The sequence below is a fragment of the Musa acuminata genome, chromosome BXJ2-4 (assembly GCF_036884655.1).
Source record: "Musa acuminata AAA Group cultivar baxijiao chromosome BXJ2-4, Cavendish_Baxijiao_AAA, whole genome shotgun sequence".
NCBI lineage: Eukaryota > Viridiplantae > Streptophyta > Magnoliopsida > Zingiberales > Musaceae > Musa > Musa acuminata.
The window spans coordinates 9,447,964-9,471,358 of NC_088341.1; the positions used below are offsets into that span (position 1 = coordinate 9,447,964).

General features: G+C 36.3%; 1 protein-coding gene and 1 pseudogene across 1 annotated transcript; both read left to right on the top strand.

Annotated features, from left to right (window-relative positions):
* The first annotated feature begins 768 nt into the window (after positions 1 to 768).
* LOC135586978 (26S proteasome regulatory subunit 4 homolog) lies at positions 769 to 9,957 on the top strand (annotated as a pseudogene).
* A 3,110-nt stretch (positions 9,958 to 13,067) lies between these two features.
* Positions 13,068 to 23,059, top strand: LOC135609908 (calmodulin-binding protein 60 D-like). The gene is made up of 8 exons (XM_065103699.1): positions 13,068 to 13,461; positions 15,584 to 15,659; positions 16,606 to 16,664; positions 18,633 to 19,126; positions 19,198 to 19,358; positions 19,442 to 19,645; positions 21,181 to 21,370; positions 21,804 to 23,059. The coding sequence occupies exons 1-8, from the start codon at positions 13,337 to 13,339 to the stop codon at positions 22,406 to 22,408; spliced, it is 1,914 nt and encodes a 637-aa protein (XP_064959771.1). The 5' UTR covers positions 13,068 to 13,336; the 3' UTR covers positions 22,409 to 23,059.
* The last annotated feature ends 336 nt before the right edge of the window (positions 23,060 to 23,395 follow it).

The window sequence follows — 23,395 nt, forward strand, 5'->3', positions numbered from 1 at the left end:
AAGAAATCAAAATTTTATATCTGCAAAAAGGGAATTAATTTTTTGGATTTTTTGTTCAATGAGTTTTTTAGAGAGATCAAAGGATTACACTGGAATATGACATAATATAAAAAATAAGCAAAAAGTTATCAATCAAACTATTGACCTTCCAAATCTAATTTCATGAACAAAAACTTGAAAAAAGGGAATATTTCAATTCAGATTGACTCTCATGAATCAAACTTGGCCAATCTACTATTACTGTTTTACTTGTGATTATTTGAGTATTATTGGAGTTATTGGAAAGAGTGGAAAAAAAAGGGAAAGATGATGGCCTCAACTTCAACTGTCCCTAGCATGCAGCCCTCCCTGGCTGTGCTATCGTGGCGCTAGCGTGAACTCTCTGCAAATCCTGTTAATATTTACAGTAAAAAAAGTTACTTGTACAAACAAATGATTTGCATAACTAAAATGATGAATTTCTCGTATGCCATTTATATATATTGTTGTTCATGTTACCATCAATTCTTTTTTTTTCTCCTCTAACTATCAAAATGAATAACAAATTAACACCGTTTAGGATGTTGGTTTCATATTGATTAATTCTCACATTAGTTCTGTTCTTGTAGTTAATCTGTGTTTGTTCTGTTCTTCCCCTTTAATTAACTTCTGATTTCTATTATGATACAATTTTTGTATAATACATTCCTTTTATAACTTAATTTTTCTTTTACTCAAATTTGTTCTAAGAAATGATTTTGCGTTATTTTAGTTGCCTCTTCACCCGCAATGGCTTTGTTCACTCCATCAGGTCCTGTAATGCAGAAGGATATGCTGACTTCAAGCAATCGCTCAACGAGATGCCATCAAGCATCTATCTTTTCTCATTCAACCAGCAGTGTTGAGAAATTGCTCTTTCTCAGAGTACATCCTGTCTCCACCAATCTACTATGCAAACCATCATCTTTGACAAGACACCCTGAAGGAGGTCATTTTAGAATTATTACCCATGAGTGACAGCTAGTGCTATTTATTTGATTCTTAGAAGTTTTCAGCTTCATGTGGCAACAAGTTCTAGCTTGATGATGTCAGTGAATCTCAACAGTTTGTTCCAGATATTTTGAATGGAATATTTGAAATAGCAATTGAGATGGAAAAGATTGAGAAGAATTCACTGAGAAGCAATATGCTGGAGGGGTATCTTATGGTAACTCTGTTTGAGCAATCAACATCAACCAGACTTTCCTTTAAGCCAGCTATAAAAAGGTTAGGAGGATAAGTTTTTGATTACAGAAGAAGCACGTGAATTTTCTTTAGCCACGAGGAGAAACTCTTGAAGGTATGATCTTAATTATGGATAATTTTGTGGTGTCCAGAATTGTATAAGGAAGACTTAACGAGTGGAAAGCATGATTTGCAGATATAACTACAGTTGAAGGTTACACCGATATAATTGTTTTGAAACACTTCAAAAGTGGAGTTGCTAGATGGCAGCTTCTACAACCAGTATTCTTTTTTATAAAAGCTGGGATGATCAAGGACAGCATCCAACACAGGTAAAAGGAATAGTATCTCAATGTTATTTTGCTCGGGAAGGATGATAAAAACAGAAGAAAACAACTGGTGGTTTTTATGCTGCATTTTCTCTCAGTTGGTTCTGATGTATGCATGATTTGTTGACCGCCAGGTTTTCTATGTAGGGAAGTTTGCTTCACCATTAGAACTACAGGGGAAAAAATACTTGAAACCTCAACGAATTATGATGACATAATTGTTCTTACTTATCAGATTAGGAAGTACATTACTTCATCAGAAAACATTCCTTAAGGTTGCTGTGAATTCTTTGAGGTCACCACAGGGAAATAGAAGTCAACCAGTTCATGATGCTAGTTGTAATAGAAAAATCAGATATTGATATGAATTGCTAGCCTCAGTGTATAAGTCTTATGAAGAGATATTTCACAAGCTGATATGCACCACAATAATGCATTAATTTTCTTGGCATGTACATTGTGAACAAAGCTCTGGTTTTCTAGCAGTAGCTTCGAGGAGTGATGTTGCCTATCAAGCTCGTGCTCAGAAAGAAAGATTGGGTGAGATGATGCATAGACCTTTATGAAGAAATTCATGGCAAGTGCATTTTGGACAAATAGGTGTCAGATGTGCTTCCTAAGCATCCTGCGATCCTGCATCCTCACCCAAGACCTGATGAGGTAACGTGAAAATGTCTGAAACCATTTCTTTCTTAGTATGTAGAACAAAAGATCCATCGTCTCCGCAACCAACACTTAATTTTCACAAAGATAATTGCTGAAGAAATGCAAGGTTACTTTTATTAGAGACTTCCTTTTTTTCTTTTCTAAATATTGCGACCTTTATTTGTATTTTGACCCCCATAAACAAAATCACCTTATCTCTTAAACAACTATCCATGGAGAAGTAATTAAAACTTGATTAATGTTATGCAACAAGGGATCAAAATATATGAAATTGCATGGATGGTGATCCTAGAGCTGCATAGTTCAGACAAGCCAAGAATGGTCTTTATGTTTGAATCACTCCATTGATGCTCCTGTTGCTTTGCTGGTAAGTATCGATACAAACTATTCCTTTTATTTGTTTTACGTAATTCGATAAGCCATTTTGACATTGTTGATTGTTACAGAATTCTTTTTTCTGCTTCTGTGTCCATTGTTAATGGCTGAAAAATAAGTAGCATAATTTCATCAAAAGATTGCTAAGCTAATGTTATAAAGAGAATAGGCTAACTGATTCTGTTTCTTAAAGATGTGATGTGATCAACAGAAGCATTTTGCCCATCTCTTCATGATAAGAAATACTAATTGTATTTATGCTCTGAATACTTGCTTGCTTGTTTCTTGTAAGATTAACTATGTATTTATTTATTTATTTTATGTATTTTGGATGGGATCCCTTCTAAAATCTGGTTTTGATTGCAATCATATTATTCCACATAGTAAATGTCAAATGAGTTTTATTTACCATAATGGAATAATGTGGTGAACCATTAAAGAGAGAAAAAAACACATCCTGATGATTAAGGTAAAAAATTTAAGTCTTGCTCTAAATAATTGGCTATATTATATTTGAATGAAAATAATTAAATTTTAATATAACATATGTGTTTTATTATTCTAATAAAAATTTTTCATAAGGCATCCCTAATAATTGGAATCATGTGTTATCTCTTATACGGTATTTCTAATAAGTCGTAATGCCTCAACTATATAGGGTGGATGAATTCTTTTTATGTCTGGTCTCTTTTTATATCATTCACATGACTTGTTTGTTTTTTGAATATTTTATATAATTTTATTAGTTTAATCTTCTATTGCAGTCAAGCCTAATCCCATATATAATATTACTTAAATATATTTAAAATAAAAATGATTTTTAAAGTATTCCTATCAGATAAGATTGATGTAAATTATAATCTTAAGAGTTAAATGTAACTTAAATATATTTAAATTAAAAATTAATTCTTTAAGCATTCTTGTCATATAGTATAGAATGTTGGTGTAAGTTATAATCTTAAGAATTAAATAGACAGTGATTGGAGGTTACCTTAAAATGACAAGGATAATAACTATATTTAGAGGGGTGTATTTGTAATTTTGTGTCACTATGAAGGCAAATAAGAACTTAGATCGGCTTCTCTTTTTGTCGCCTCCCTTCCGAAGCCAAACCCCCAATCATTACTCTCGATCTCGAGCTCTTTTGGTGGTACTCATCAACAAGGTTCGCAATACCATATCGTACCGGTATTTCGACTTGGGCTCGGTACCGGTACGGTACGGTATACCGAGCGGTACACCTGGGTGTACCGAGTACTGTAGCACTGCTACAGTGCTAAGTAAACTGTTATAGTGCTACAGTACCTCGGAACGGTAACAGTCGGTCCGCGTACCGAAAACCTGTCGGACCGGTATGTACCGCCCGTACCGGGCGGTACGGCAGACCCTGCTCATCAAAACCCTAGGATCCATGGGCTTAGGGAACCCTCGGAGGCATGGGGAACCAGGGGTTCCCCGGCGATAGGAAGCGCGATGGCAACAAGAAGGACAAAAAGTTCGAGCCGGTGACATCGTCGTCCCGGGTCGGACGGAAGCAACGCAGGCAAAAGGGTTCTAAGGCTATTGCCTGGCTCCCGCCCGTCACCTCGCTCTCCAAGTGCTGCCTTCGCATCCTCAAGGTCGAGCACGTCAAGGACTACCTCCTCATGGAGGAGGAGTTCGCTACCAACTAGGAGCGCCTCCGTCCCCTAGAGGAGAAGAACGAGGTGGACCGCTCCAAGTTTGACGATCTCCGGGAGTCGCCGATGAGCATCGGAAACCTAGAGGAGCTCATCAACGAGAACCATGCCATCGTTTCGTCGTTGGTCGGACTGAGTACTACATTAGGATCCTATCTTTTGTCGTCAAGGATCAACTGGAACTGGACTTTGCCATTCTTATGCACAATAAGGTTAGTTTCGCTGGTTTAATGATTATAGTTTGATCGCATGATCTCGGATTGGTGAAGATTTTTGGTGTTTAGGGTGCGAATTGGTTGTGGTTTTCTTGATATACCTAATTTGCTAGTATCCTGTTAAAAATAACTTGCAATATTTTGTGCATTTGCATAGATCACTAGTATTTAGGCTCAACGAACTTGGTTAGCCAAAGATTTGAGGTTTGAGTGATTTGTGGTCAATTTTTGTGGGAGAGAATTTCTTACATTGTGAAGCCTTTGTGGGCATCATATGTTTGCCCACATAATTTTTATGGTCGGGGGTATCTTAAATCTCTAAAATTTAAGAATATAACAAAAGAATTGAAGTCTAGAAGGTAAATTGAGCCCTATTTTGCTAGGATACATGTTAATATGTTTGATTCATGGGCTGGACTGTAGGAGATCCAAGTTCTGATGCATAATGCCTGCTTAAGAATCATCATGTTCTTTTCTTCTTAGGCACTTAGTTTCTTTTGAATCTAAATGTTTGTGTGTTGAGTCACTCAATCAAGCAAACCTATGTTGGGTAGCTAGAGCATTGATTTTGTTTTTACAAATTATATTATCTACTCTGTTTGATTTGAATTCTAATCCTTTATGATTGTTTCATTTCTTTTCAGTGGTCAGTTAATTCTGTGAGTTAGTCAAAGTCTTTGATAAAGTGACAGTTTGGGTTCATATTTTATCTATATGTTTGAATAATTGTATATTATTCAAATGGTAGCCTCTTTAGCTTCTTAATTGATGGGTAGTGTACTTGCTTTCAAGTAGAAATTCTAAATGTGACAAGAAATTTGGGTCCCCCACTCCTGTATGTCTTGCCTCCACCTCCACCTCTTCCTTTTGTTTTTTTTTTTTTACTTCTTCTCTTATTTGAATATTTTCAAAGTGGCTCAAAACATTTCTTGTAAATAGAGGAATGTCTTATTTAGCTTGTCTACCTCTTGTTTTGGACTTCTCCCAGGAGTAAAAACAAGTGTTCGGTCCAATCCTTATCGAAGAAACAGCTGCAGAGGTTGAAATATAGTTTTCTTGAAAAGCTTTCTTACAGCTGGTTGGCACTTATTTTGTCTCCTCTGCAGTGTCACCTACACTGAATGGGCTGGAATATTTTTTTTGGCTGAATCAATATACAACTTGACTTGTTTATAGTTGTGGGTGAAGAAACCGGTCAAGCTACATCTAGCTCTAGATTTTTCCAATGCAGAAGATTTTGCAAAATTATTATGTACATGTATCTTATTCAACTAAAGTGTAAAATAGTTATTGGTCTTTGTCCTTTTTTTTTAGTCTGTGCTTTAGATGTTTCTAATCCTTACCTTTTATGCATCTTCACATGACATGACATATCATGATATACTTCTTACTTGGTGGCTTTTGTTCACATAATTGTTAAATTCTGAAATATTATATTAGGATATGTTGTTATTCAGTGGATAAATGGGTGATTAGATTAAAATATCTTTTGCAGATCTTGTCTGTTGGTGGGCTTCTTCAGGATGAAGTTGATCCTATGGTTTAGATGCTGATATTGGCGGCTTAGATGCACAAATTCAATAAATGAAAGAAGCTATTGAACTTCCTCTTACTCATCCTGAGTTTGTATGAAGATATTGGAATTAGGTTTCCCAAGGGAGTTATACTATACGGGGAGTAAGGTATATAGTTTCAAATAATACCGTCCAATACGGGCGGTACATATTGGTCCGATAGGAAACCGGTACGCGAATCGCTCGCTATCGATCGATATTTTTTTATTTAAAATAATATATATATATATATATATATATATATATATATATATATATATATATATATATATATATATATATATATATATATATATATATATATATATATATATAAAGGCGACATCGCCTGCCTAGGGAGAAGAGGACGTCGCACATTTTTTAAAATTATATATATATATAATATATAAATAAATAGATATATAAATAAAAAATTATATATATATATATATAGGGAGAGAGAGAGAGAGGCGACGTCACCTCATTTTTCTACGACGTCGCTCTGCTTAGGGAGAAGAGAGGCGACATCGTGCATTGTTTGATATATATATATATATATATATATATATATATATATATATATATATATATATATATATATATATATATATATATATATATATATATATATATATATATATATATATATCGAACGGTATACCGCTCGTTATACAATATCATATCGTACCGAGAGAAGATCGAAACTCTGGTACGGTACGATATTTCAGTCCTTGATGGGGAGCTTGGAACTGGGAAAACATTACTTGCCAAGGTGAGAGTATAGCATGTGAATTTTCATAACATGGACTTTACAACTTTACCCCACACACATTCTTTACCCTCCCTCTTCTCTATTCTCTCTATCTCTATTTAGTTACATTTGTATTATGTGTTTATGTGTGCTATTTATTAGCTCTAACTCTAGCTTCTCTCGATCTCTATTTAGTTACATTTGTATTATGTGTTTATGTGTGCTATTTATTGGCCCTAACTCTAGTGACAACACTTTATTGATTCGTATAGATTAGTATATCTACCGGCATTTATTATGAGTAAATAGAGAAGAGAAATGAGAAAGGATGTTTTTACTGCCTATGTACTTCTTCTTTATCAATGGATGTCTTTTTTTTTTTAATTGACCTTCTATTATTACAAATTTACAATGGTGGTGGCCAATTAAAAAAAAAGCTTAACTGAATTTCACTTTAGAATTGGAATTATCTTTCTCTCGTGGGTTTGCGACCTAGAAGGTTTTTGCCATACAATTTGTGTTGCATGGTGATCTGAATACTACGGTATCTGCATTAGTTATTGCAAAGTCCTAATTTTTCATACTATTTATGAATGCTTAATTTCAGGCTGTGGCTAACTCAACTTCATCAACTTTCTTGCATGTTTTTGGAAGTGAGTTGATTCAGAAATATTTGGGTGATGGCCCAAAACTTGTTAGAGAACTGTTTAGAGTGGCAGATGAACTTTCTCCTTCGATAGTCTTTCTTGATGAGATAGAAGCAGTTTGCACCAAAAGGTATGTAAATGAGAAATAAAAGTCCCACGTTTTTCTTTCTCTTGTATGTAAATCATAGTTAAAATTATCAGACTATTCTATCTGACCAATTTTAGATATGATGCTCATTCTGGTGGTGAGCGTAAAATACAGGTAACCATGTTGGAGTTGCTGAACCAGTTAGATGGTTTTGACTCAAGGGGGGATGTTAAGGTCTTGCAACCAACAGAATTGAAAGCCTTGATCCAGCCTTGCTTTGGCCTGGCCGTATTGATGGGAAGATTGAATTCCCGTTGCCAGACATTAAAACTAGACATCGTATTTTTCAGGTTTGTTATGTTTCATAAACAAATATAGGATGCTTATAGAACACCAGTGCATGTTTTTGTACACTTTGTGGGTTCTTGCTAAATTCTTTTTCTCATGTTAATTTCTTTAGATACATACCTCTAGAATGACACTGGCCAATAATGTCAACCTGGAAGAATTTGTCATGAAGAAGGACGAGTTCTCTGGAGCTGATATCAAGACAATCTGTACTGAACCTGGCTTTCTTGCTTTAAGAGAGCATAGGATGAAGGTGTGTCACATATTTACATGTAAAATTGTATTCTTTTATATGAGTCATTGTTAGATAAAGCTTTTGTTATTACATAAATATTATCAGCAATTGTTATTGTGGTCTTATACACCTTTTGTTTGGGATGTATACATGCTATTGAAAATTGATATTGACTTTTGAATGCCAGTTGTCTATACGCTAGGGATTTTATGAATTTTTCCTATGTTCCTATTAAATGTTCAGAAATTAATCACTAAAAGATAGGAGAACTTTTCATATTACCTCTCCTATTCTATAAAGGTAACTCATTTCTTTATAATTTAAATGTGATGATTCATGTAGGCTGTATTTAGTCTACGTTTTCCATTAGATTGCTTTTCAGATTCATATTATAAAGTTGTATTGTCCAGATGACTTCTTCTGACCCCAGTTATAGTTCCTAGTATGTATTTTATAAAGCCACTAATTTATCCGAATGGGGGTTCCTTGATTTAAGTTCTTATTACTTCTCTTTCTCGGGACAAGAGGAACATGACCATTTGAGGAAGCTGAATTTTGTATCAAGCTTTATTAGTGTATCATTGCTTTGGATAAAACTTGTTATAAGAAGTAGAATAAAGAACCGGAAACGATCATTCTATGGCCTGGATGTAATAAATTTATTTACCTGTTGAGGGAGATTTACTTACAAAAGCATATTGGAAATTTGTTCAGGTGACATTTTTGATCATCTCTGAACACTCAAGCCTATACTTCTTGTTTTCAAGTCTAAAGGTCTACAACCAGGTTTAGAAGCTCGGTCGACCTCTGGTCTTGACACTTTGTTGTATTGGTATCTCACCAGTTTATCGGGCAATATTCTAACCTTTTTCACACATTATCAGTAAAAGATTATACAAAAACAATACCATTTGGAACTGAACCATATGATCCATATAGGTCCTTACTCAGGCAAATTAAGGTTTGTCATAGGCTCTAAACCTCCACCAATGTGTCTTAACAGTGGTTGATCACTGAAACAGTTTGTCATGCTGCTAGAATAGAGATCCTCTTCTTCCTCCAAAAATAGAAAAAGGAAAGGAAAGATGCTACTTATCTATTTTGTTCCCATTTCTTATGACAGCTTATCTCCGGTATCGAGAAGTGATGTGGTGATGTCTTGGCTCTTGGAAATGTTATGATCTCATCTTAATTTTTGATTTTCTGTTCTTTGTTTCCTTTTTCCCCATTCTCTTCCATAGCCTTGAGAAATGAGACAATTTGGGAGAGAATCATTCAAAACCCTAAATAATGAAATAAAGAAAAAATTCAACTTAGAAAGTAAAATATAAACTGAATAAGATCAGTTCAACGTAAAAGAATTTGGTTTGACTTATAAGTAAAATTCTTGCTCTTGGGCACATGTTGGATCAGATAGTTGATAAGAAACAATACTAATAATTCAAAACTAATTTTGTTGATATGGATTCTGATGGTTTTCAAACTTTTGTTTTAATCAAAGGTTTTTCAAACAAGATCATCAAATACTTGAATATTATCCTTGGCTTGGTGCATATTAAGTTTGACAAATCTGATATGGTAGGGACATTAACTAGTCTTCTTTGAAGAGACACTCTCACTTGACTAGTTTGAGTTGGACTACACGTCTTTAGTGGTTGGACCGACTAGTTGAATTTGACCTGCATTGGATTGAGAGTTTAAACTAATACCCATTTGCTTTATCTTACATTCCCAGAGTGCCCTCAGTTACATATCTTAGTAATTTATAGCTACATCATCTTATGCTCAGGTAACTCATGCAGACTTCAAGAAGGCAAGGAGAAGGTTATGTTTTAGAAGAAGGGGTGCCTAAGAGACTCTACATGTGAGCAATTAATTCTGTTGCCTCATAACATGAAGGTTTGTCTCATTTGTCGCTTTTGATTATCGTGATTCTCAATATATTATTTTTAGATGTTTGTTTGTGGACCTTGATGATCATAAATTTAATAATAAAAATGGTTTAACATAAATAATCTTTTGAAAAATATTGTGCATCTTCGTACCCAAGTTGCAATCATATACCTTTTATATAAATATGTTGTGTTTATATGTCTTAAGAAATCAAAGAACTAATTACATATTACCCCTTGTATTTAGTTACCTATAGTATCTCAATCCTTGTACTTTAAAAAGTTCCATGGGCATTCCTATAGTTACAAAGGTAAAACATCTAAGTCTATTTACCATAACGTTATTGGTTTTATCAACGAAAATATGAAAATAAAATACAAAAAGGTAATTTTAGTATTCTAGTTGATGATGGTGGATGACGTCGGTGGTGGCGGATGGTGGTAATGTTGGGGTTACGGGTGGCTATTGTGGATGAGGAGAGTAGCGGTGAGAGGTAAGCGTCGCTTTGCATTTGCGTTGGCATCGGCGTCGATATCGTTGTTGAGTGATGAAAGGGTCGCTCGGCATCTGAATTGGTGGCTCTTTCATCGCTCGGCAATTGCATCTGCGTCGGCATCGACACAAATACAGAGTGACCGAAGCTGTTGCCGAGTGGCGTCGCTCTGCATCTGCGTCGATGTCGATGCAATTGTCGAGTGACGTTGCTTTCAATTTACGTTGGTGTTGACGTAGTTGCCTAGCGACATCGCTTTGCATCTACAAAGGCCGCCGATGCAAATGCTGAGTGGTACCACTTTGCATCTACGTCGGCGCGACGTAGTTGTCGAGCAAAAAGGCCATCGATGCATATACTGAGTAACGTCGCTTTACATCTGCATTGGTGACCCTTTCCCTACTCGGCAACTGCATCAGCATCGATGCAATTGCAGAGCGACTCTTATTTCTCATCGTTGCTCTCCTCATCCACAACAGTCACCCGTAATGTCGTCGTTCGTCACCACCGACGTTGTTTGTCACCACCAACTGGAATATTAAGATTTTCCATTGGTAAAAGTAATGGTGTATGGGTAAATGGACTTAGATGTTTCACTTTTATAACTATAGAGATGCCAATATAAATTTTTAAAATGTAGAGATCAAGATGCTAAATGTAGCTAACTATAGGGGGTAATATGTAATTAGTCTGAAATCAAAGGTATATGCTAAATTGTTTCATGTTGGAACGTGTCTTTTTCAGGAAATACTAAACACAAACTAGAATGGCAATTTAGTAGGTGGGACTTCAACTTGTCACAAATGGAAATTGAAATGGGACATAATGTACAGTGATTCACTATGTTGGCACATGACATTTTCAGAAAAGGTCAGGATTCATGCTGACTAAGTTAAACTATTGATCTTTTGTGTCTAAAGCATAAAGAAGGATTACTGATTCACTCAGTTTTTCTCGGAATGTTTAATTGCCGCATGAGCAAGTGGTCTCAGGTATTTGTTATAACCACTGTGGACCACAGACCTTCAAGATATTGTTGTCTAAACTGTATCATGTCTGATATCGAGCAAGTTTTAGACATCAAAAAGATAAATCAGTTTATTCTTGTTGAAACTTGTAGGCCGTGCTAATTCCATTGAGGTTTAGACCACTGGTCTTTGCTTTTGCCGGCCTTATTCCATTTAGTTATTTGGAAAATCTTTACACAAGTGTTTCGGTCTCTCTTTATTAATCTATGTTGTTCAGTAATTTTCGTCTCTCTTAATTCACCAGATTCATTCTGCCTTCAGGTACAATTGCTCACACTCGAGGCAAAAAGACTATTTCCAGGTGACTTTGATGCCCAACGAGGTACTATCAGCCCATCAAGTCGGAGCTCAGAGATCGTTTTTATCTTGTCTTTTTTGTTTTTTTTTCATGTTTCTTTCCTCTCACCTCAATTATATGGATTGTATTATAAGTATTTAAATTTATTATAAGTATTTACCTTATTGTTTATTGATTATATTAAGAGGTCAACGATGGGAAGTAATTCACATAATTGAGTTGAATTATAGTGTTTTTGTTGGTAAAATATATTTCAAATATTGATTTAATTGTGTCGAAATGTTTGTCTTGATAGCGCCAAATTATTTTGACCAAATTTCTGCATAGGACAAGTTGCACATTTAACGTTAATATCCCGTGGAACTAACTTTACGACCTCAGGATTTTTTGTGTGATTTTGCAATAGAAATGTTGTGTGTGTCTCCGTTATGCCATAGATAGGTGTATGTGTGGTCATCACATTCAAGCTAATTGCCTGATGCTGACTCAATCTTCTGTCGACCACATCTATCAATACTGCTGCTTAGATTTTGTTCTACATTCTTTTCTATGGTCGATTAATTATGGAAAATAAAGAAAAAAAACTTTACCTGCCCATTTTAGAGTTCTGTATATATATATATATATATATATATCGCAAGTAAATAAGATGTTTAAGAATTATTAGCCTTGGAAATACACGTGGGCCGACTTCATTGGAGTCGCGCCGTCGTGTTGGGTGCGGTGCTCTCCATACCAAACAGTTTACTTCACCGTCTCCCTTCGCTCTTTTCCCTCGTCTTTGTCCCTATCTCGAGGGTTAGCTGTGCCGCACTAATCAGCGAACAGTATCCTCGTGATAAGCCACACGTGTCTCTTCCGTGATTATCTCAAACAAGTACTTCGATTTCTGGCTCGTACGTGGACCGAAATCAACACTCAGCAAATTTACACGCCTTATGTCATCGGCAGTATCACCATGGGCCCGCCCGAATAACCCACACGGCCAATCGATTCGGGTACATTGAGGCGGGTGGCGAAAGTATTGCTCTTATTTATTTAGCCGTCAAAAAAGAATGCTCTGATGTAAAGTAATCAGAAACAGTCTCCTACCTGTTCATCGTTACCCCTTTCGACACCGTTCTTTGCACCGTAGCGAAGGTGGCCCAGAAGATAGGGTCCACCGGTTCCCCCTTATCTGTCCCCAGCTGACTAAAGCGGGTGACGGTCCAAGGAGTAGGAAAAAGCCATGTTATAAAGCGAAGACCAACCAATAAAACAAAACCCCTTCCGGCCAATTGCAGCCGCCGTTGTTTCCGATTACTCTTCTTCTATCTTCCTCGCTCGCGCGAGATCTCCACAATTCGCCTCTGCCATCGATCTTTTACGTTTCAGATCTCTCGTCGCTTCGGCGGCCGACAATTCAACCTTTTCTCCCTCGCGTTGCTTTGATTACTTCTTCCCTCGTTTTTGTTTTGGGTAATACCGGGCTGGTCGTGCCGGGATTTGTCAGCATATTTCGGGGATCGAGGTTTTTGTTTGGGGGGGCTTTCAGTATGCAGCGGCCTAGCAGGTACGAGCGGCAAGGGACGATGACAAGGGAGAAGCGCGGGTTGGACGCTGGCGATGACGACAGCTTGCACCCCGAGCCCAAGCGACCCAAGGTCCCGGCCCTTGCGAGGTAATATTCCAAGAAAAAAAAAGGGAAAAAGCTTGGACTTTTATTGCAGGAATTTCGTGATTCCTTATGGCTTTTAATAGTATATCCAAAGTGAAGTTTCAACATTTCCCTGTGGCGCCTTTGAAGTGTGGGTTAGCTTTCTCTTTGTTCATTGGGTCTTTGCCATGTTGGAACGAGGGAGTTATCCGGATGAGCTTTCTTTCTTCTTACTCTTGCCTCCTCAGATATTTGGGGTGTTTGTTCCCTTGGAACAGGAGATTGTAGAAAACAGGCAGAAAGTTAATTAAAATATTTTCTAAGAATTTGAGGTGTTGCCCTCTCCTTTTTTCCCTTCCCTTCTTTATTTTTCTCTTCTTAAGCGAGTATTTGAAACTGAATTAGATGAACTCTGTACCCTGCATAGTTTTTTTGGGGCTCTCTCACAATTTATACAATGTGCTCGTATCAGTTTATAAGTTGCTTTGACTATCTGTGGCTATCACATAAAGAAAGATGTTCCTTTCCTTTCTTTAAGTTGTTTATAAGTCATATTGACCAAACAAAAAGAATCTTTTCATTGTTTTTATGGTTTGATCCCAAGGGTCATGGCTTGTATAACAAAAGCAGGATATCGGTTCATTCTTTCCTATACTTTGAAAGTGTTTCTTGTGGAACTCTGGTGGAGAATCGCCAACATAAGTTTAAATTTTGACTTCAGGATACTAGGTGCATATATACCTTCTACACTGATGTCCAAATGTTTTGTGGTCCTGCTACATTCGGAACACTAGAAGTTGTTCTATGTAAATTGTGCATATTGCTTACAGGAAGTCCTACGTAAAAATCAGTTTCCCATATCACTTTTCCTGCATGTTGATTTATTTGGTTACTGGGAAAGGTTTTTTGGTTACATGAAAAGGTAAATCTAAAACTGATATTCCTGTAAAGTTAGGAGTTTGACAATGCAAGCATGCTACCTGGTTCTGTTCTTGGATATTTGGAATCCACATATTCATAGAGCAGCAGTAAGATCTCATGATAAATTATCATTTTCAGAAATTATATCTAATTACCCCTCATTTTCCACGAGACTGGGTGTATACCCCATCAGTAGAAAGACTTTTGGTTTGTACTCATGATATGCATGACTTCAGTTACATTGATATCAAAGAAAGATGTGGAATGTCAAAAACTAGCAGAATGGACTGTAAGATTTCTTGTGGGTTAATTTGTGGGATGCTGTTTTGTTTAGACCGTTATGAGACGGGCGGTCTGTAGCAGTCTCTGAACGGATACGCGGACCCCCCCTGTTTTTGGTGGTCTGATCTAATTTATTAAAAAAAACTATTTATTAAATGGTTTTGACTGCGAGCCCTCTTTGCCCACGAGCTGCCTTCTATCACCTGTCGTCTCCCACAGTGCGCCATGTGCCACTAATTCTGGGTATGCTTCCTCCTCTTTGCTCTCATCTTCCTTCACCACTTTCTCCACGCTTTTCTTCTTCCCCTTCCTCCTCTTCCTCCACCATCTCATCTTCTTCTTTTCTCTTCCTCCTTTCTCCTTCTCTTATCCTTTCTCTTCCTCCTCTTCCTCCATCACCTCCTCCTCTTCCTACCTACTTCATCTTCCTCCTCTTTCTCCACTGCCATCTGTGCCTTTCTCATCTCCTTATTTTTCCTCTTTGAGTCTTCGGTACATACTAGTGTACAACATGTCGATACACATTCCAACTAGTACATATCGGTCTGGCTAGGGACCGATACCGGTGGTCATACGAGACAACAATCCTTGGGTTACTTAACAATGATGTTAATGCGAACAATTATTCTTGGGTTTCAATACAAACACATGCTTAAGAGTTAAGAAATGAAAAGCGTGAAGGATGTTGAGAATTAGGAGAGGGGAAAGATGGTCGCAATATTTTCTTTCATTGGTAATCTTTTAAAGTGCTAATAAGTAATAACTATATATTTCATGCGAGACCGTATTCTACTCTAAGATTTATTTGAAGCAAAAGTATCTTCTTTCTTCAAATCCTTGCTTGGCACTTGTATTTTTGCCAATCTAGCATCATCTTTGGAAAGAAGTTCTTAATTTATCTAGTTGTTTTGTGTCACCATTCAGTATTTTGTACTCTTTGCAGTGTGATTGTTGAAGCTTTGAAAATGGACAGTCTGCAGAAAATTTGCTCATCATTGGAGCCCATTCTTCGAAGAGTTGTAAGAGAGCTTAAAACTTATTCCATACCAGAGTTTTCTTAAAATCATTTTCCAGCATTCTATGATCTGCCAATTTAAGTTACTTAATTTCATTAAAAAATTTGCACTTGAAGAATCCACAACTTACCCATGTTATCATTTCTCACTTTGATTTTCCAGTGCGACATCTGATTATTGTATAAATACATCTTTGACACCATTATTTGAGATAATACATTTTTTAACTAGTTTGTTTGTGGACACAAGGAACTTATTCAATCAAATAATAAAGGAAGATAAGATCTATTTTTTTAATCTTGATTAGTATTTAAAGTTAAGGCATGTCGTGTTGACTTTCTATGTAAATGATGTTTGTTTGGAAGAATTTGAGTGACACCTCTAAATTACATGTGTAATATACTATAGTTAAATTGCTCATGTAGCAGATATTTCTCTCATCTTGAGATTCTAGAGAGAGAAAGAGATCTGCAAAAGCGATTGCCACTTGTTGGTGACTGACAACCAGACAACCTGAGTCCTTTGCTATTCATTGGGATGCTAAGTCTTCTCTATGAGTGGTTTTCAGTCTCTAAAAATTGCATTCGGCTAATTTGTAAGTCTATTTGTAGTTTGGTCAGATAATTAATGCTTAAGATTGTTTGAATCCTTTTATTCTTAAGTTAGTGCAAAGTATCTCTTTCTTTTTGTCTGATTGCTTTGGATATATGTTGTGATTTGTAAAACTTCGTTTCTTTATTCCGTAATTGTGTTGTTTTCTCTTTCTGTTGGATGTTGAAACATGGCCACTAAAAATTATTCTCGATCTTTTTCTATGAAATTGATAACTCGACCTTCTATGAACTTTCAAGTTTTTGGTCTAGAAGTTCTATATTCTGAATGGACCCTATTTATGAGCAATATCTGATGTTTCTACTTGACAATCTGATGCTGTATGGTGCTTCATTAGGTCAGTGAAGAAGTTGAACGAGCCTTAGCGAAGCTAAGTCCTCCAAAAATTGGTGGAAGGTAAGACATTATGACATCATACATCATGAATCAGATGGATTCTTTGAGAATGAACTTATTTTGGATTTTTTTTCCTCTGCATGGAATTATAAGTGACTAAGATGTTATAACCAAATAGTTATGTTGCCATGCTTTCTGATACAATCTTTCTGGTAAAATATCTGAAAGCATGTCAAGTTTCTTGTGAACTTGTTACAGGCTGCATAAGAAGTGTTTAAATTTAATGAAATGAAGGATGGTTGAGAAAGATAACAGCTGTATATTATGATTTTTAAATTGTTGTCCTAGAGTCTGATTGTTAGAATTTTAATTTATGATCATTCTGCTTAACAGATTGTAGTCTATTTTTCAGAAGCTACTATAGACATATATAGGCATGAGTCTCATGCCTCTATGGAGGCTAGGGAGGGGCAATATATTTAACCTAATTATTGCAATAGAGGCAATGACATTAAGTTGTTGACAGGCCTCAATGTGATAAATGGTGCAAATGTATCTATTGGGTTTTGAAAGGTAGTGTTCAATAGTCTAACAGAATTGTCTCAAAACCTATCCTGATGTTATTTTCCTACCGAGAATTTTATGTATCTTATATTAAAAAGAAAACAAAATTATTAACATTTGCTTGGTTTAACAAAAAAAGCTGCATAAAGTCATGCAAACACACTATGATTTTGATCTTCATACAATCTTTATGATTATACAAGCGGTAATGTTTCTTCATTCCTTTGTGACTAAGTAAGCTGTCTTTTTAATCTTGGACTTTTAGATTTTGTTTTGTTTGCCACTGTCAGTATCGGATTGCTTTAAGGAGACTATAGTAAGTGAAGAGTGCATTACATCACAAACAGCAATATGAAGCAAAAGTCTGCAAGATAATAAGTTATAAGAAAACAGGAACAAACTTTTCTGTTACAGCAGAAATAATGGAGTATGACGAAAGAAGTGAAACATGAGGAGAACAAAAAGTAAGTTATGACTGGGTTACCAAATTTGTTTGATGAAAATGCATTTTGTAAGAATGATCTTTGCTGCACATCTTTCTGTTTTAAGTCTAACTGCATACTGTTCCTCTAAAATATAGGAGTCCTTGGGGATAAAAGTAGGTAATAAAGGTAGTTGACCAAATCGGATAAAGATCATAATCAGAAAGTACCCAATCAATTACAAAAATTTCATAAGTGGAATACAACTAAATAAGCTCATGTCTAATGATATCTAGCTTTGTGAAGATGTTCTAAAGTTGTGATAATATTGCCTTGTAAATTGAGAATAGGCCAATTAATCTAATTAACTCAAACAAGAATTAATAGAACTCCACACAAACCTAACTTTAAGACTTGCTTCATCATATTCAAGCTATTCAATTTCAGTCCATCTTGTTACTCTTTGCTTGTTAGTTGTGATGTTTCCCAGTAATTGATGTGCACATCTAAGAAAGATTATTTCCTTCAGTTTATTGCTTATTGTTTGAAGAAATATTAGCTTCATTTTTATCTACCGATAGTAAAGAACTGATTCATCATCTAGCCTATAAGAAGTTCACCAATTCATCTTCTAGCCTATGAGAAGTTCATTGTTGCAGCATCATTTCTCTGAGGGGTAGATTTGGTAATTTTCCAGATTTAATAGTTTTAAGGGTATTCTTGGAATCATCAAATTTCAGAATTGGTACTGCAACTCAGCCCTGCCACTTGGACATATGAGTTATCCTATGCCTAATATGCATCTTTGACTATTTATGCTTGTTTCGATTCCTGGATTAGGTGCTTTATGAATAAAGACTAACGTTATTCAAGAAGGCTTGTTGTTTTGCTTCAGTCTTCTTGTTCTCCAATTTATCAAGTTTCCCTCAGTGTTCACAATTGGTGGGAAATTATGGTTTAACCAACTATGAAAATTCTTTACATGAATAATTTCTACTTATGTAATACTCTTTTAGGATCCTTCTGAATTCAAGAAATGCAGGTCTTCACCGAAGCAAATTGAAGGTCCTGATGGAAGAAATCTCCAGCTTCATTTCCGGACAAGACTATCCTTATCCCATTTTACTGGAGGAAAAGTAGAAGGGGAACAGGGAGCTGAAATTCATGTTGTGTTGATTGATGCAAACACTGGCCATGTTGTCACATCAGGACCTGAGTCGTCTGCAAAACTAGAAGTTTTAGTCCTTGAGGGTGATTTTAACAATGAAGACAATGATGATTGGACAGAAGAAGAGTTTGACAGTCACGTAGTGAAAGAACGCGAAGGAAAAAGGCCTCTTTTGACTGGAGACTTATATGTCTCATTGAAAGAAGGTGTAGGAACCCTTGGAGAGCTCACATTTACAGACAATTCTAGTTGGATACGGAGTAGGAAATTTAGGCTTGGACTGAAGATTGCTTCAGGTTTCTGTGATGGTATTCGAGTCCGTGAAGCGAAAACAGAAGCTTTCACTGTGAAGGACCACAGAGGGGAATGTAGGTCAGCTTTGCACTATCTTTGGTTTCTTTTTCTCCATTTACCTAAGTTTTCTTTCTGATGTTTATAGTGTACAAGAAACACTATCCACCTGAATTGAAAGATGAAGTCTGGAGGTTGGAAAAGATTGGTAAGGATGGTTCATTCCACAAGAGGTTGAATAAATATGGAATCTTTACAGTTGAAGACTTTCTCAGACTTGTTGTTAGGGATCCCCAGAAACTCCGCAAGGTAAGTCTTTGGTTTTCTTGTTTGCTGTAATGAGTCTCTTATTACCTCCACTGTTTGTGGATCTAATTTACTTCACAATGTAGGTTCTTGGAAGTGGTATGTCCAATAAGATGTGGGAGAGTCTTGTGGAGCATGCCAAGACTTGTGTCTTAAGTGGAAAGTACTATGTATATTATTCTGATGACACAAGGGATATTGGTGCAATTTTCAATAACATTTATGAGTTTTGTGGCCTGATTGCTGGTGGGCAGTTCTATTCTGCTGAAAACCTGAATGACAATCAGAAGGTCAGCTTTAGTATATTTATTTCTATTGTTCAATAATTCATTTTAATATTATAATCTGTTTATGATACACACCATTGTAATTGTAAATGGGGGAGTTTGAGCTATTAGTTATAAACATAGCATGGGGAATGAAATATTTTCATACGAGATTGAGTGCTCAGGTCTAGTAGTAACTAGGAACAAAGATGAGGGTAATAAGCTATTTCTATAGAGCATTCAGTAGCATTGGGCTGAATTTCTCTGTTGATGGAGAAATTGCTCTTCAATTATGGAGAAGCTCCTAAAAAAGAGGCACCCTGCTTAATGTTTGTGTCATGATGATTATGTGCACGAGATTGACTATGAACTAATACCAAATGTTGCAAAGTTGTTAGTTACCCAATGATGTGCTATTTTCGTCTTCAATGAGATGTGAGATTATGCAATGTTTTTTTCATTTTTTTTCCATTTTGGACCTGACCTTTTGATGCTTGCTTTGAACTGGATAGCCCTTGAATAGGAGGAGCTAATATCTTCGGCAAAACACATATTTGAAGAGAAGCAGTGTTGTATCATCACAGTTGCATTCTTAAATTACTATTTATAGATTGGTCATGCACTCATAAGAGGACTTACTGTTCACAGCTAGTGTCACATGTAAATTCTCCCACAAAATTTTGGGCTAGAATTGTTGGCAGTAATGGCATGTTTGTTATCATTTTTGTGTAGCTACTAATTTTGGCAGTCGTGGCAAGTTCTAGAAAATTTTTTAGTTGGCAATGTTTAAGTACTGCTATGACATGTTTGCTTTATTGTTCCATTTGTTTGTGTCTCTTCTATCCTGTTTTTCCTTAAAGCATATTGTTAGCATCGCATAAAATATCCACATCAATGATGACCTCCAGAAGCCCATGAAAATAGACAATAAATTAAGATTTACACTCGAGACCATATACTTATGTTAGATGCATATAGCAGATATCTTCTAGTATATGATCTAGACAAACTTATCGTGAAAGATGGATGCATATATTTCTTATATTGAATAAATGAATTTTATAAGGACATAGGTCTTCTTATGTTGGCTTGATATAGAGCTGTCATTATCTACTTTTGCATTGTTTTCTTGTCATGCATTTTTTAGTCATAATAAACTGCAGTGAAAGAAAATCCTGTATGTCTATGGACAATGGCACTATCAGCTATGTTACAGTAGCAAATGTTGTTCTGAGATGTTTCTGGAAATAATAAATGTTGATATTCAGACTCTTGGCATCGAAAAGTGCCATTGATTCTCCAAGTAAATGGGACTAATTTCGTCAGTATGTTCTAGGATGTTATGTATTTGATGCGAGACCATTATGGTTGCAATGAACATGTTTCTCAGATGCATATGTTTGATAGATCATGCTTGGAGATGAAGATGCAAACTCAATATACTAAAATCTGTTCATATGAATCATTTTTTTTTTAATTTGGAGGATTTCTCATGCCAATACCTAGATAAAGCTGGTGCCTGACTTTCAGGTTGTGGCAATCTCTTTTATTTTTTGCAGGTCTTTGCAGATGTGTTGGTCAAGAAGGCATATGATAATTGGATGCATGTCATAGAATATGATGGTAAGGCTCTTCTGAACTTTACCAAAAAAAAGAAAGCCCCATCAGATTCTTCAAATGATCATGAAGAGTCTCAAGTCAACCTACAAGCTTCGTTTCCTTTGGAGCATCCTTTGGTTGATATGGGAGGTATGAAATATCTACCAAGAATAAGAATAATTTCTCTTGTAGCATGTTGTTTAGCTCCTGTAGAGCAGTACGACAGATTTGAAAGTGATGATCGAGAATGATGGTCTATAGATGTGACCCCAAATATTTTTGAAGTTTCTGTTTATTTTATTTATCATTAATTTAAAAATACCTAGGTTGTGGCACTTAGGATGTTGCAGGTGATGATAAAAATTATGTTTATCTGGCGAGTTGTGAACCACAACATGATCACTTAGCTACATGCACAAAATGCCGAATGCTATATCGTAGATGATCCTGTGCATGCAATATCATAGGTTGTTTTCGCCTCACTAGGATATATAGTGAAGATATCATCTTGTGGATGTTATAACCATCATCTAAAGGAAAGCAACACTCCTTAGAATACTAATTTTTGCTCTCTTTTCATCAGGAAGTACCATAACTGCTGTTTATAGTGGAAATGAAGGGGTTACATATTCAAGTAGTCCTCCAAACGTAGCTTCTGAGACAAACATGCAGTATGAAAGCGCCTGCTTCACACCACAGAATGAGGCAATTGGCTCCGCTCAACAGAGCTTAATTACAAGAAATGATAGTACAAGTCTGGCACTGGCTCTACCACAGCAGACAAGCATTGGATTCCAACCATCAAGCCACTCCATGGAGCATTCAGGCTTGAACATATATGATGACTGGTCTGGTCAGCAGGACAGCCGCTGTATGGATGATTTCTTCTCTGAGGAAGAGATTCGCTTGAGAAGCCATGAGATGCTGGAGAATGAGGATATGCAACATTTGCTCCGAACCTTCACCATGGGTGGAGCTTCTGTCGGTCTCCCTGAAGATGGATATGGCTTTCCGCCGTATATGCCTTCGCCATGTCCTAACTTCAACTTTGATGATGAAAGGAATCGTTCATCTGGTAAAGCAGTTGTCGGTTGGCTCAAGATCAAGGCAGCTATGAGGTGGGGCATTTTCGTCAGGAAAAAGGCTGCTGAGAGAAGGGCAGCTCAGCTTGTTGAACTAGAAGAATAGCAATATATATCATATAGGGTTATACATTATTGTGTGGCTGATTATGTCGTAAAATAGCTTTTATATCTTACACGGATAATGATGCAGACTGGAGGTTTCAAATAGGATTCTTAGTCAAAGCTGACAATTGCAAGTCACCGAGGCTCTACATTATAGTTCTCACCTGCAGCTATCTTATTCTGTGACTGTCTGTTGTTGATTCAGCAAACCCTGAAATGCCCTGCAATATGTACTGCAGCTGCAGATTTTGATGGCTTCTGAATCTCTATCTACTGCCAAGTTAATAACGAGTAGATCCTTGGTGGCGGGCACTTCTATGTTGGAATGCCAATGGTTGGAATGTTGGATTGCCGTGCAAGACAGTTGAAATTTACTTCATCCAACATGTTCTTGAATGTGAAAGCAGGTACCCGGAGGCAAAAGAATTTGGTCCTAAAACCATTTCCAGATACATTCACATCATTTCTGTGAAAAATGATCTTGGATGTCCCGGTATCTACTTCTCTGATTCTAGAAAGTTTGCTATGCCATGCTGTTGTGGTCTGTACAATTTCAAGATTGTTGTCCTGCCTACATATATTTATTAGTTAATGTGCTAATATTGCTTTATGCAGCTAGCAATGATAAATTCTTTTGATGTTTCTTTGAGTACATTCGGCATGGAATCGTTGGCGCTGTCATTACCCATGATCTGCAGATTTAAGTATTCAAATTACTGAACATTTTGTGTATCGATATTTTCTGAAGTTGCTAGATTGTTGTGGCCATCTTCGGATGAGATGGGATGAACCGATTTAGCCTAAATTGACAGCCTATTTGGGCTTTACAGATTTAATACTGCTTACCCTGTCAGTTGCCAGTATAACAAGGCTGGTAAATTAAAGATGAGGATCTTGATCTTTGATGCTGCACTTGCGAGCTTCACTGCCATGTTGGGTAGATCTTCAGATTGTGATGGGTATTAGCTCAATTACAATATCTGCTTAT

Excerpts from the sequence above, each read along its gene's own strand:
- LOC135609908 (XM_065103699.1), top strand. The coding sequence starts at position 13,337 with ATGCAGCGGCCTAGCAGGTACGAGCGGCAAGGGACGATGACAAGGGAG. Across the intron at positions 13,462-15,583 it reads AAGGTCCCGGCCCTTGCGAG|TGTGATTGTTGAAGCTTTGA; the intron begins GTAATATTCCAA and ends TACTCTTTGCAG. Across the intron at positions 19,646-21,180 it reads ACCTGAATGACAATCAGAAG|GTCTTTGCAGATGTGTTGGT; the intron begins GTCAGCTTTAGT and ends TATTTTTTGCAG.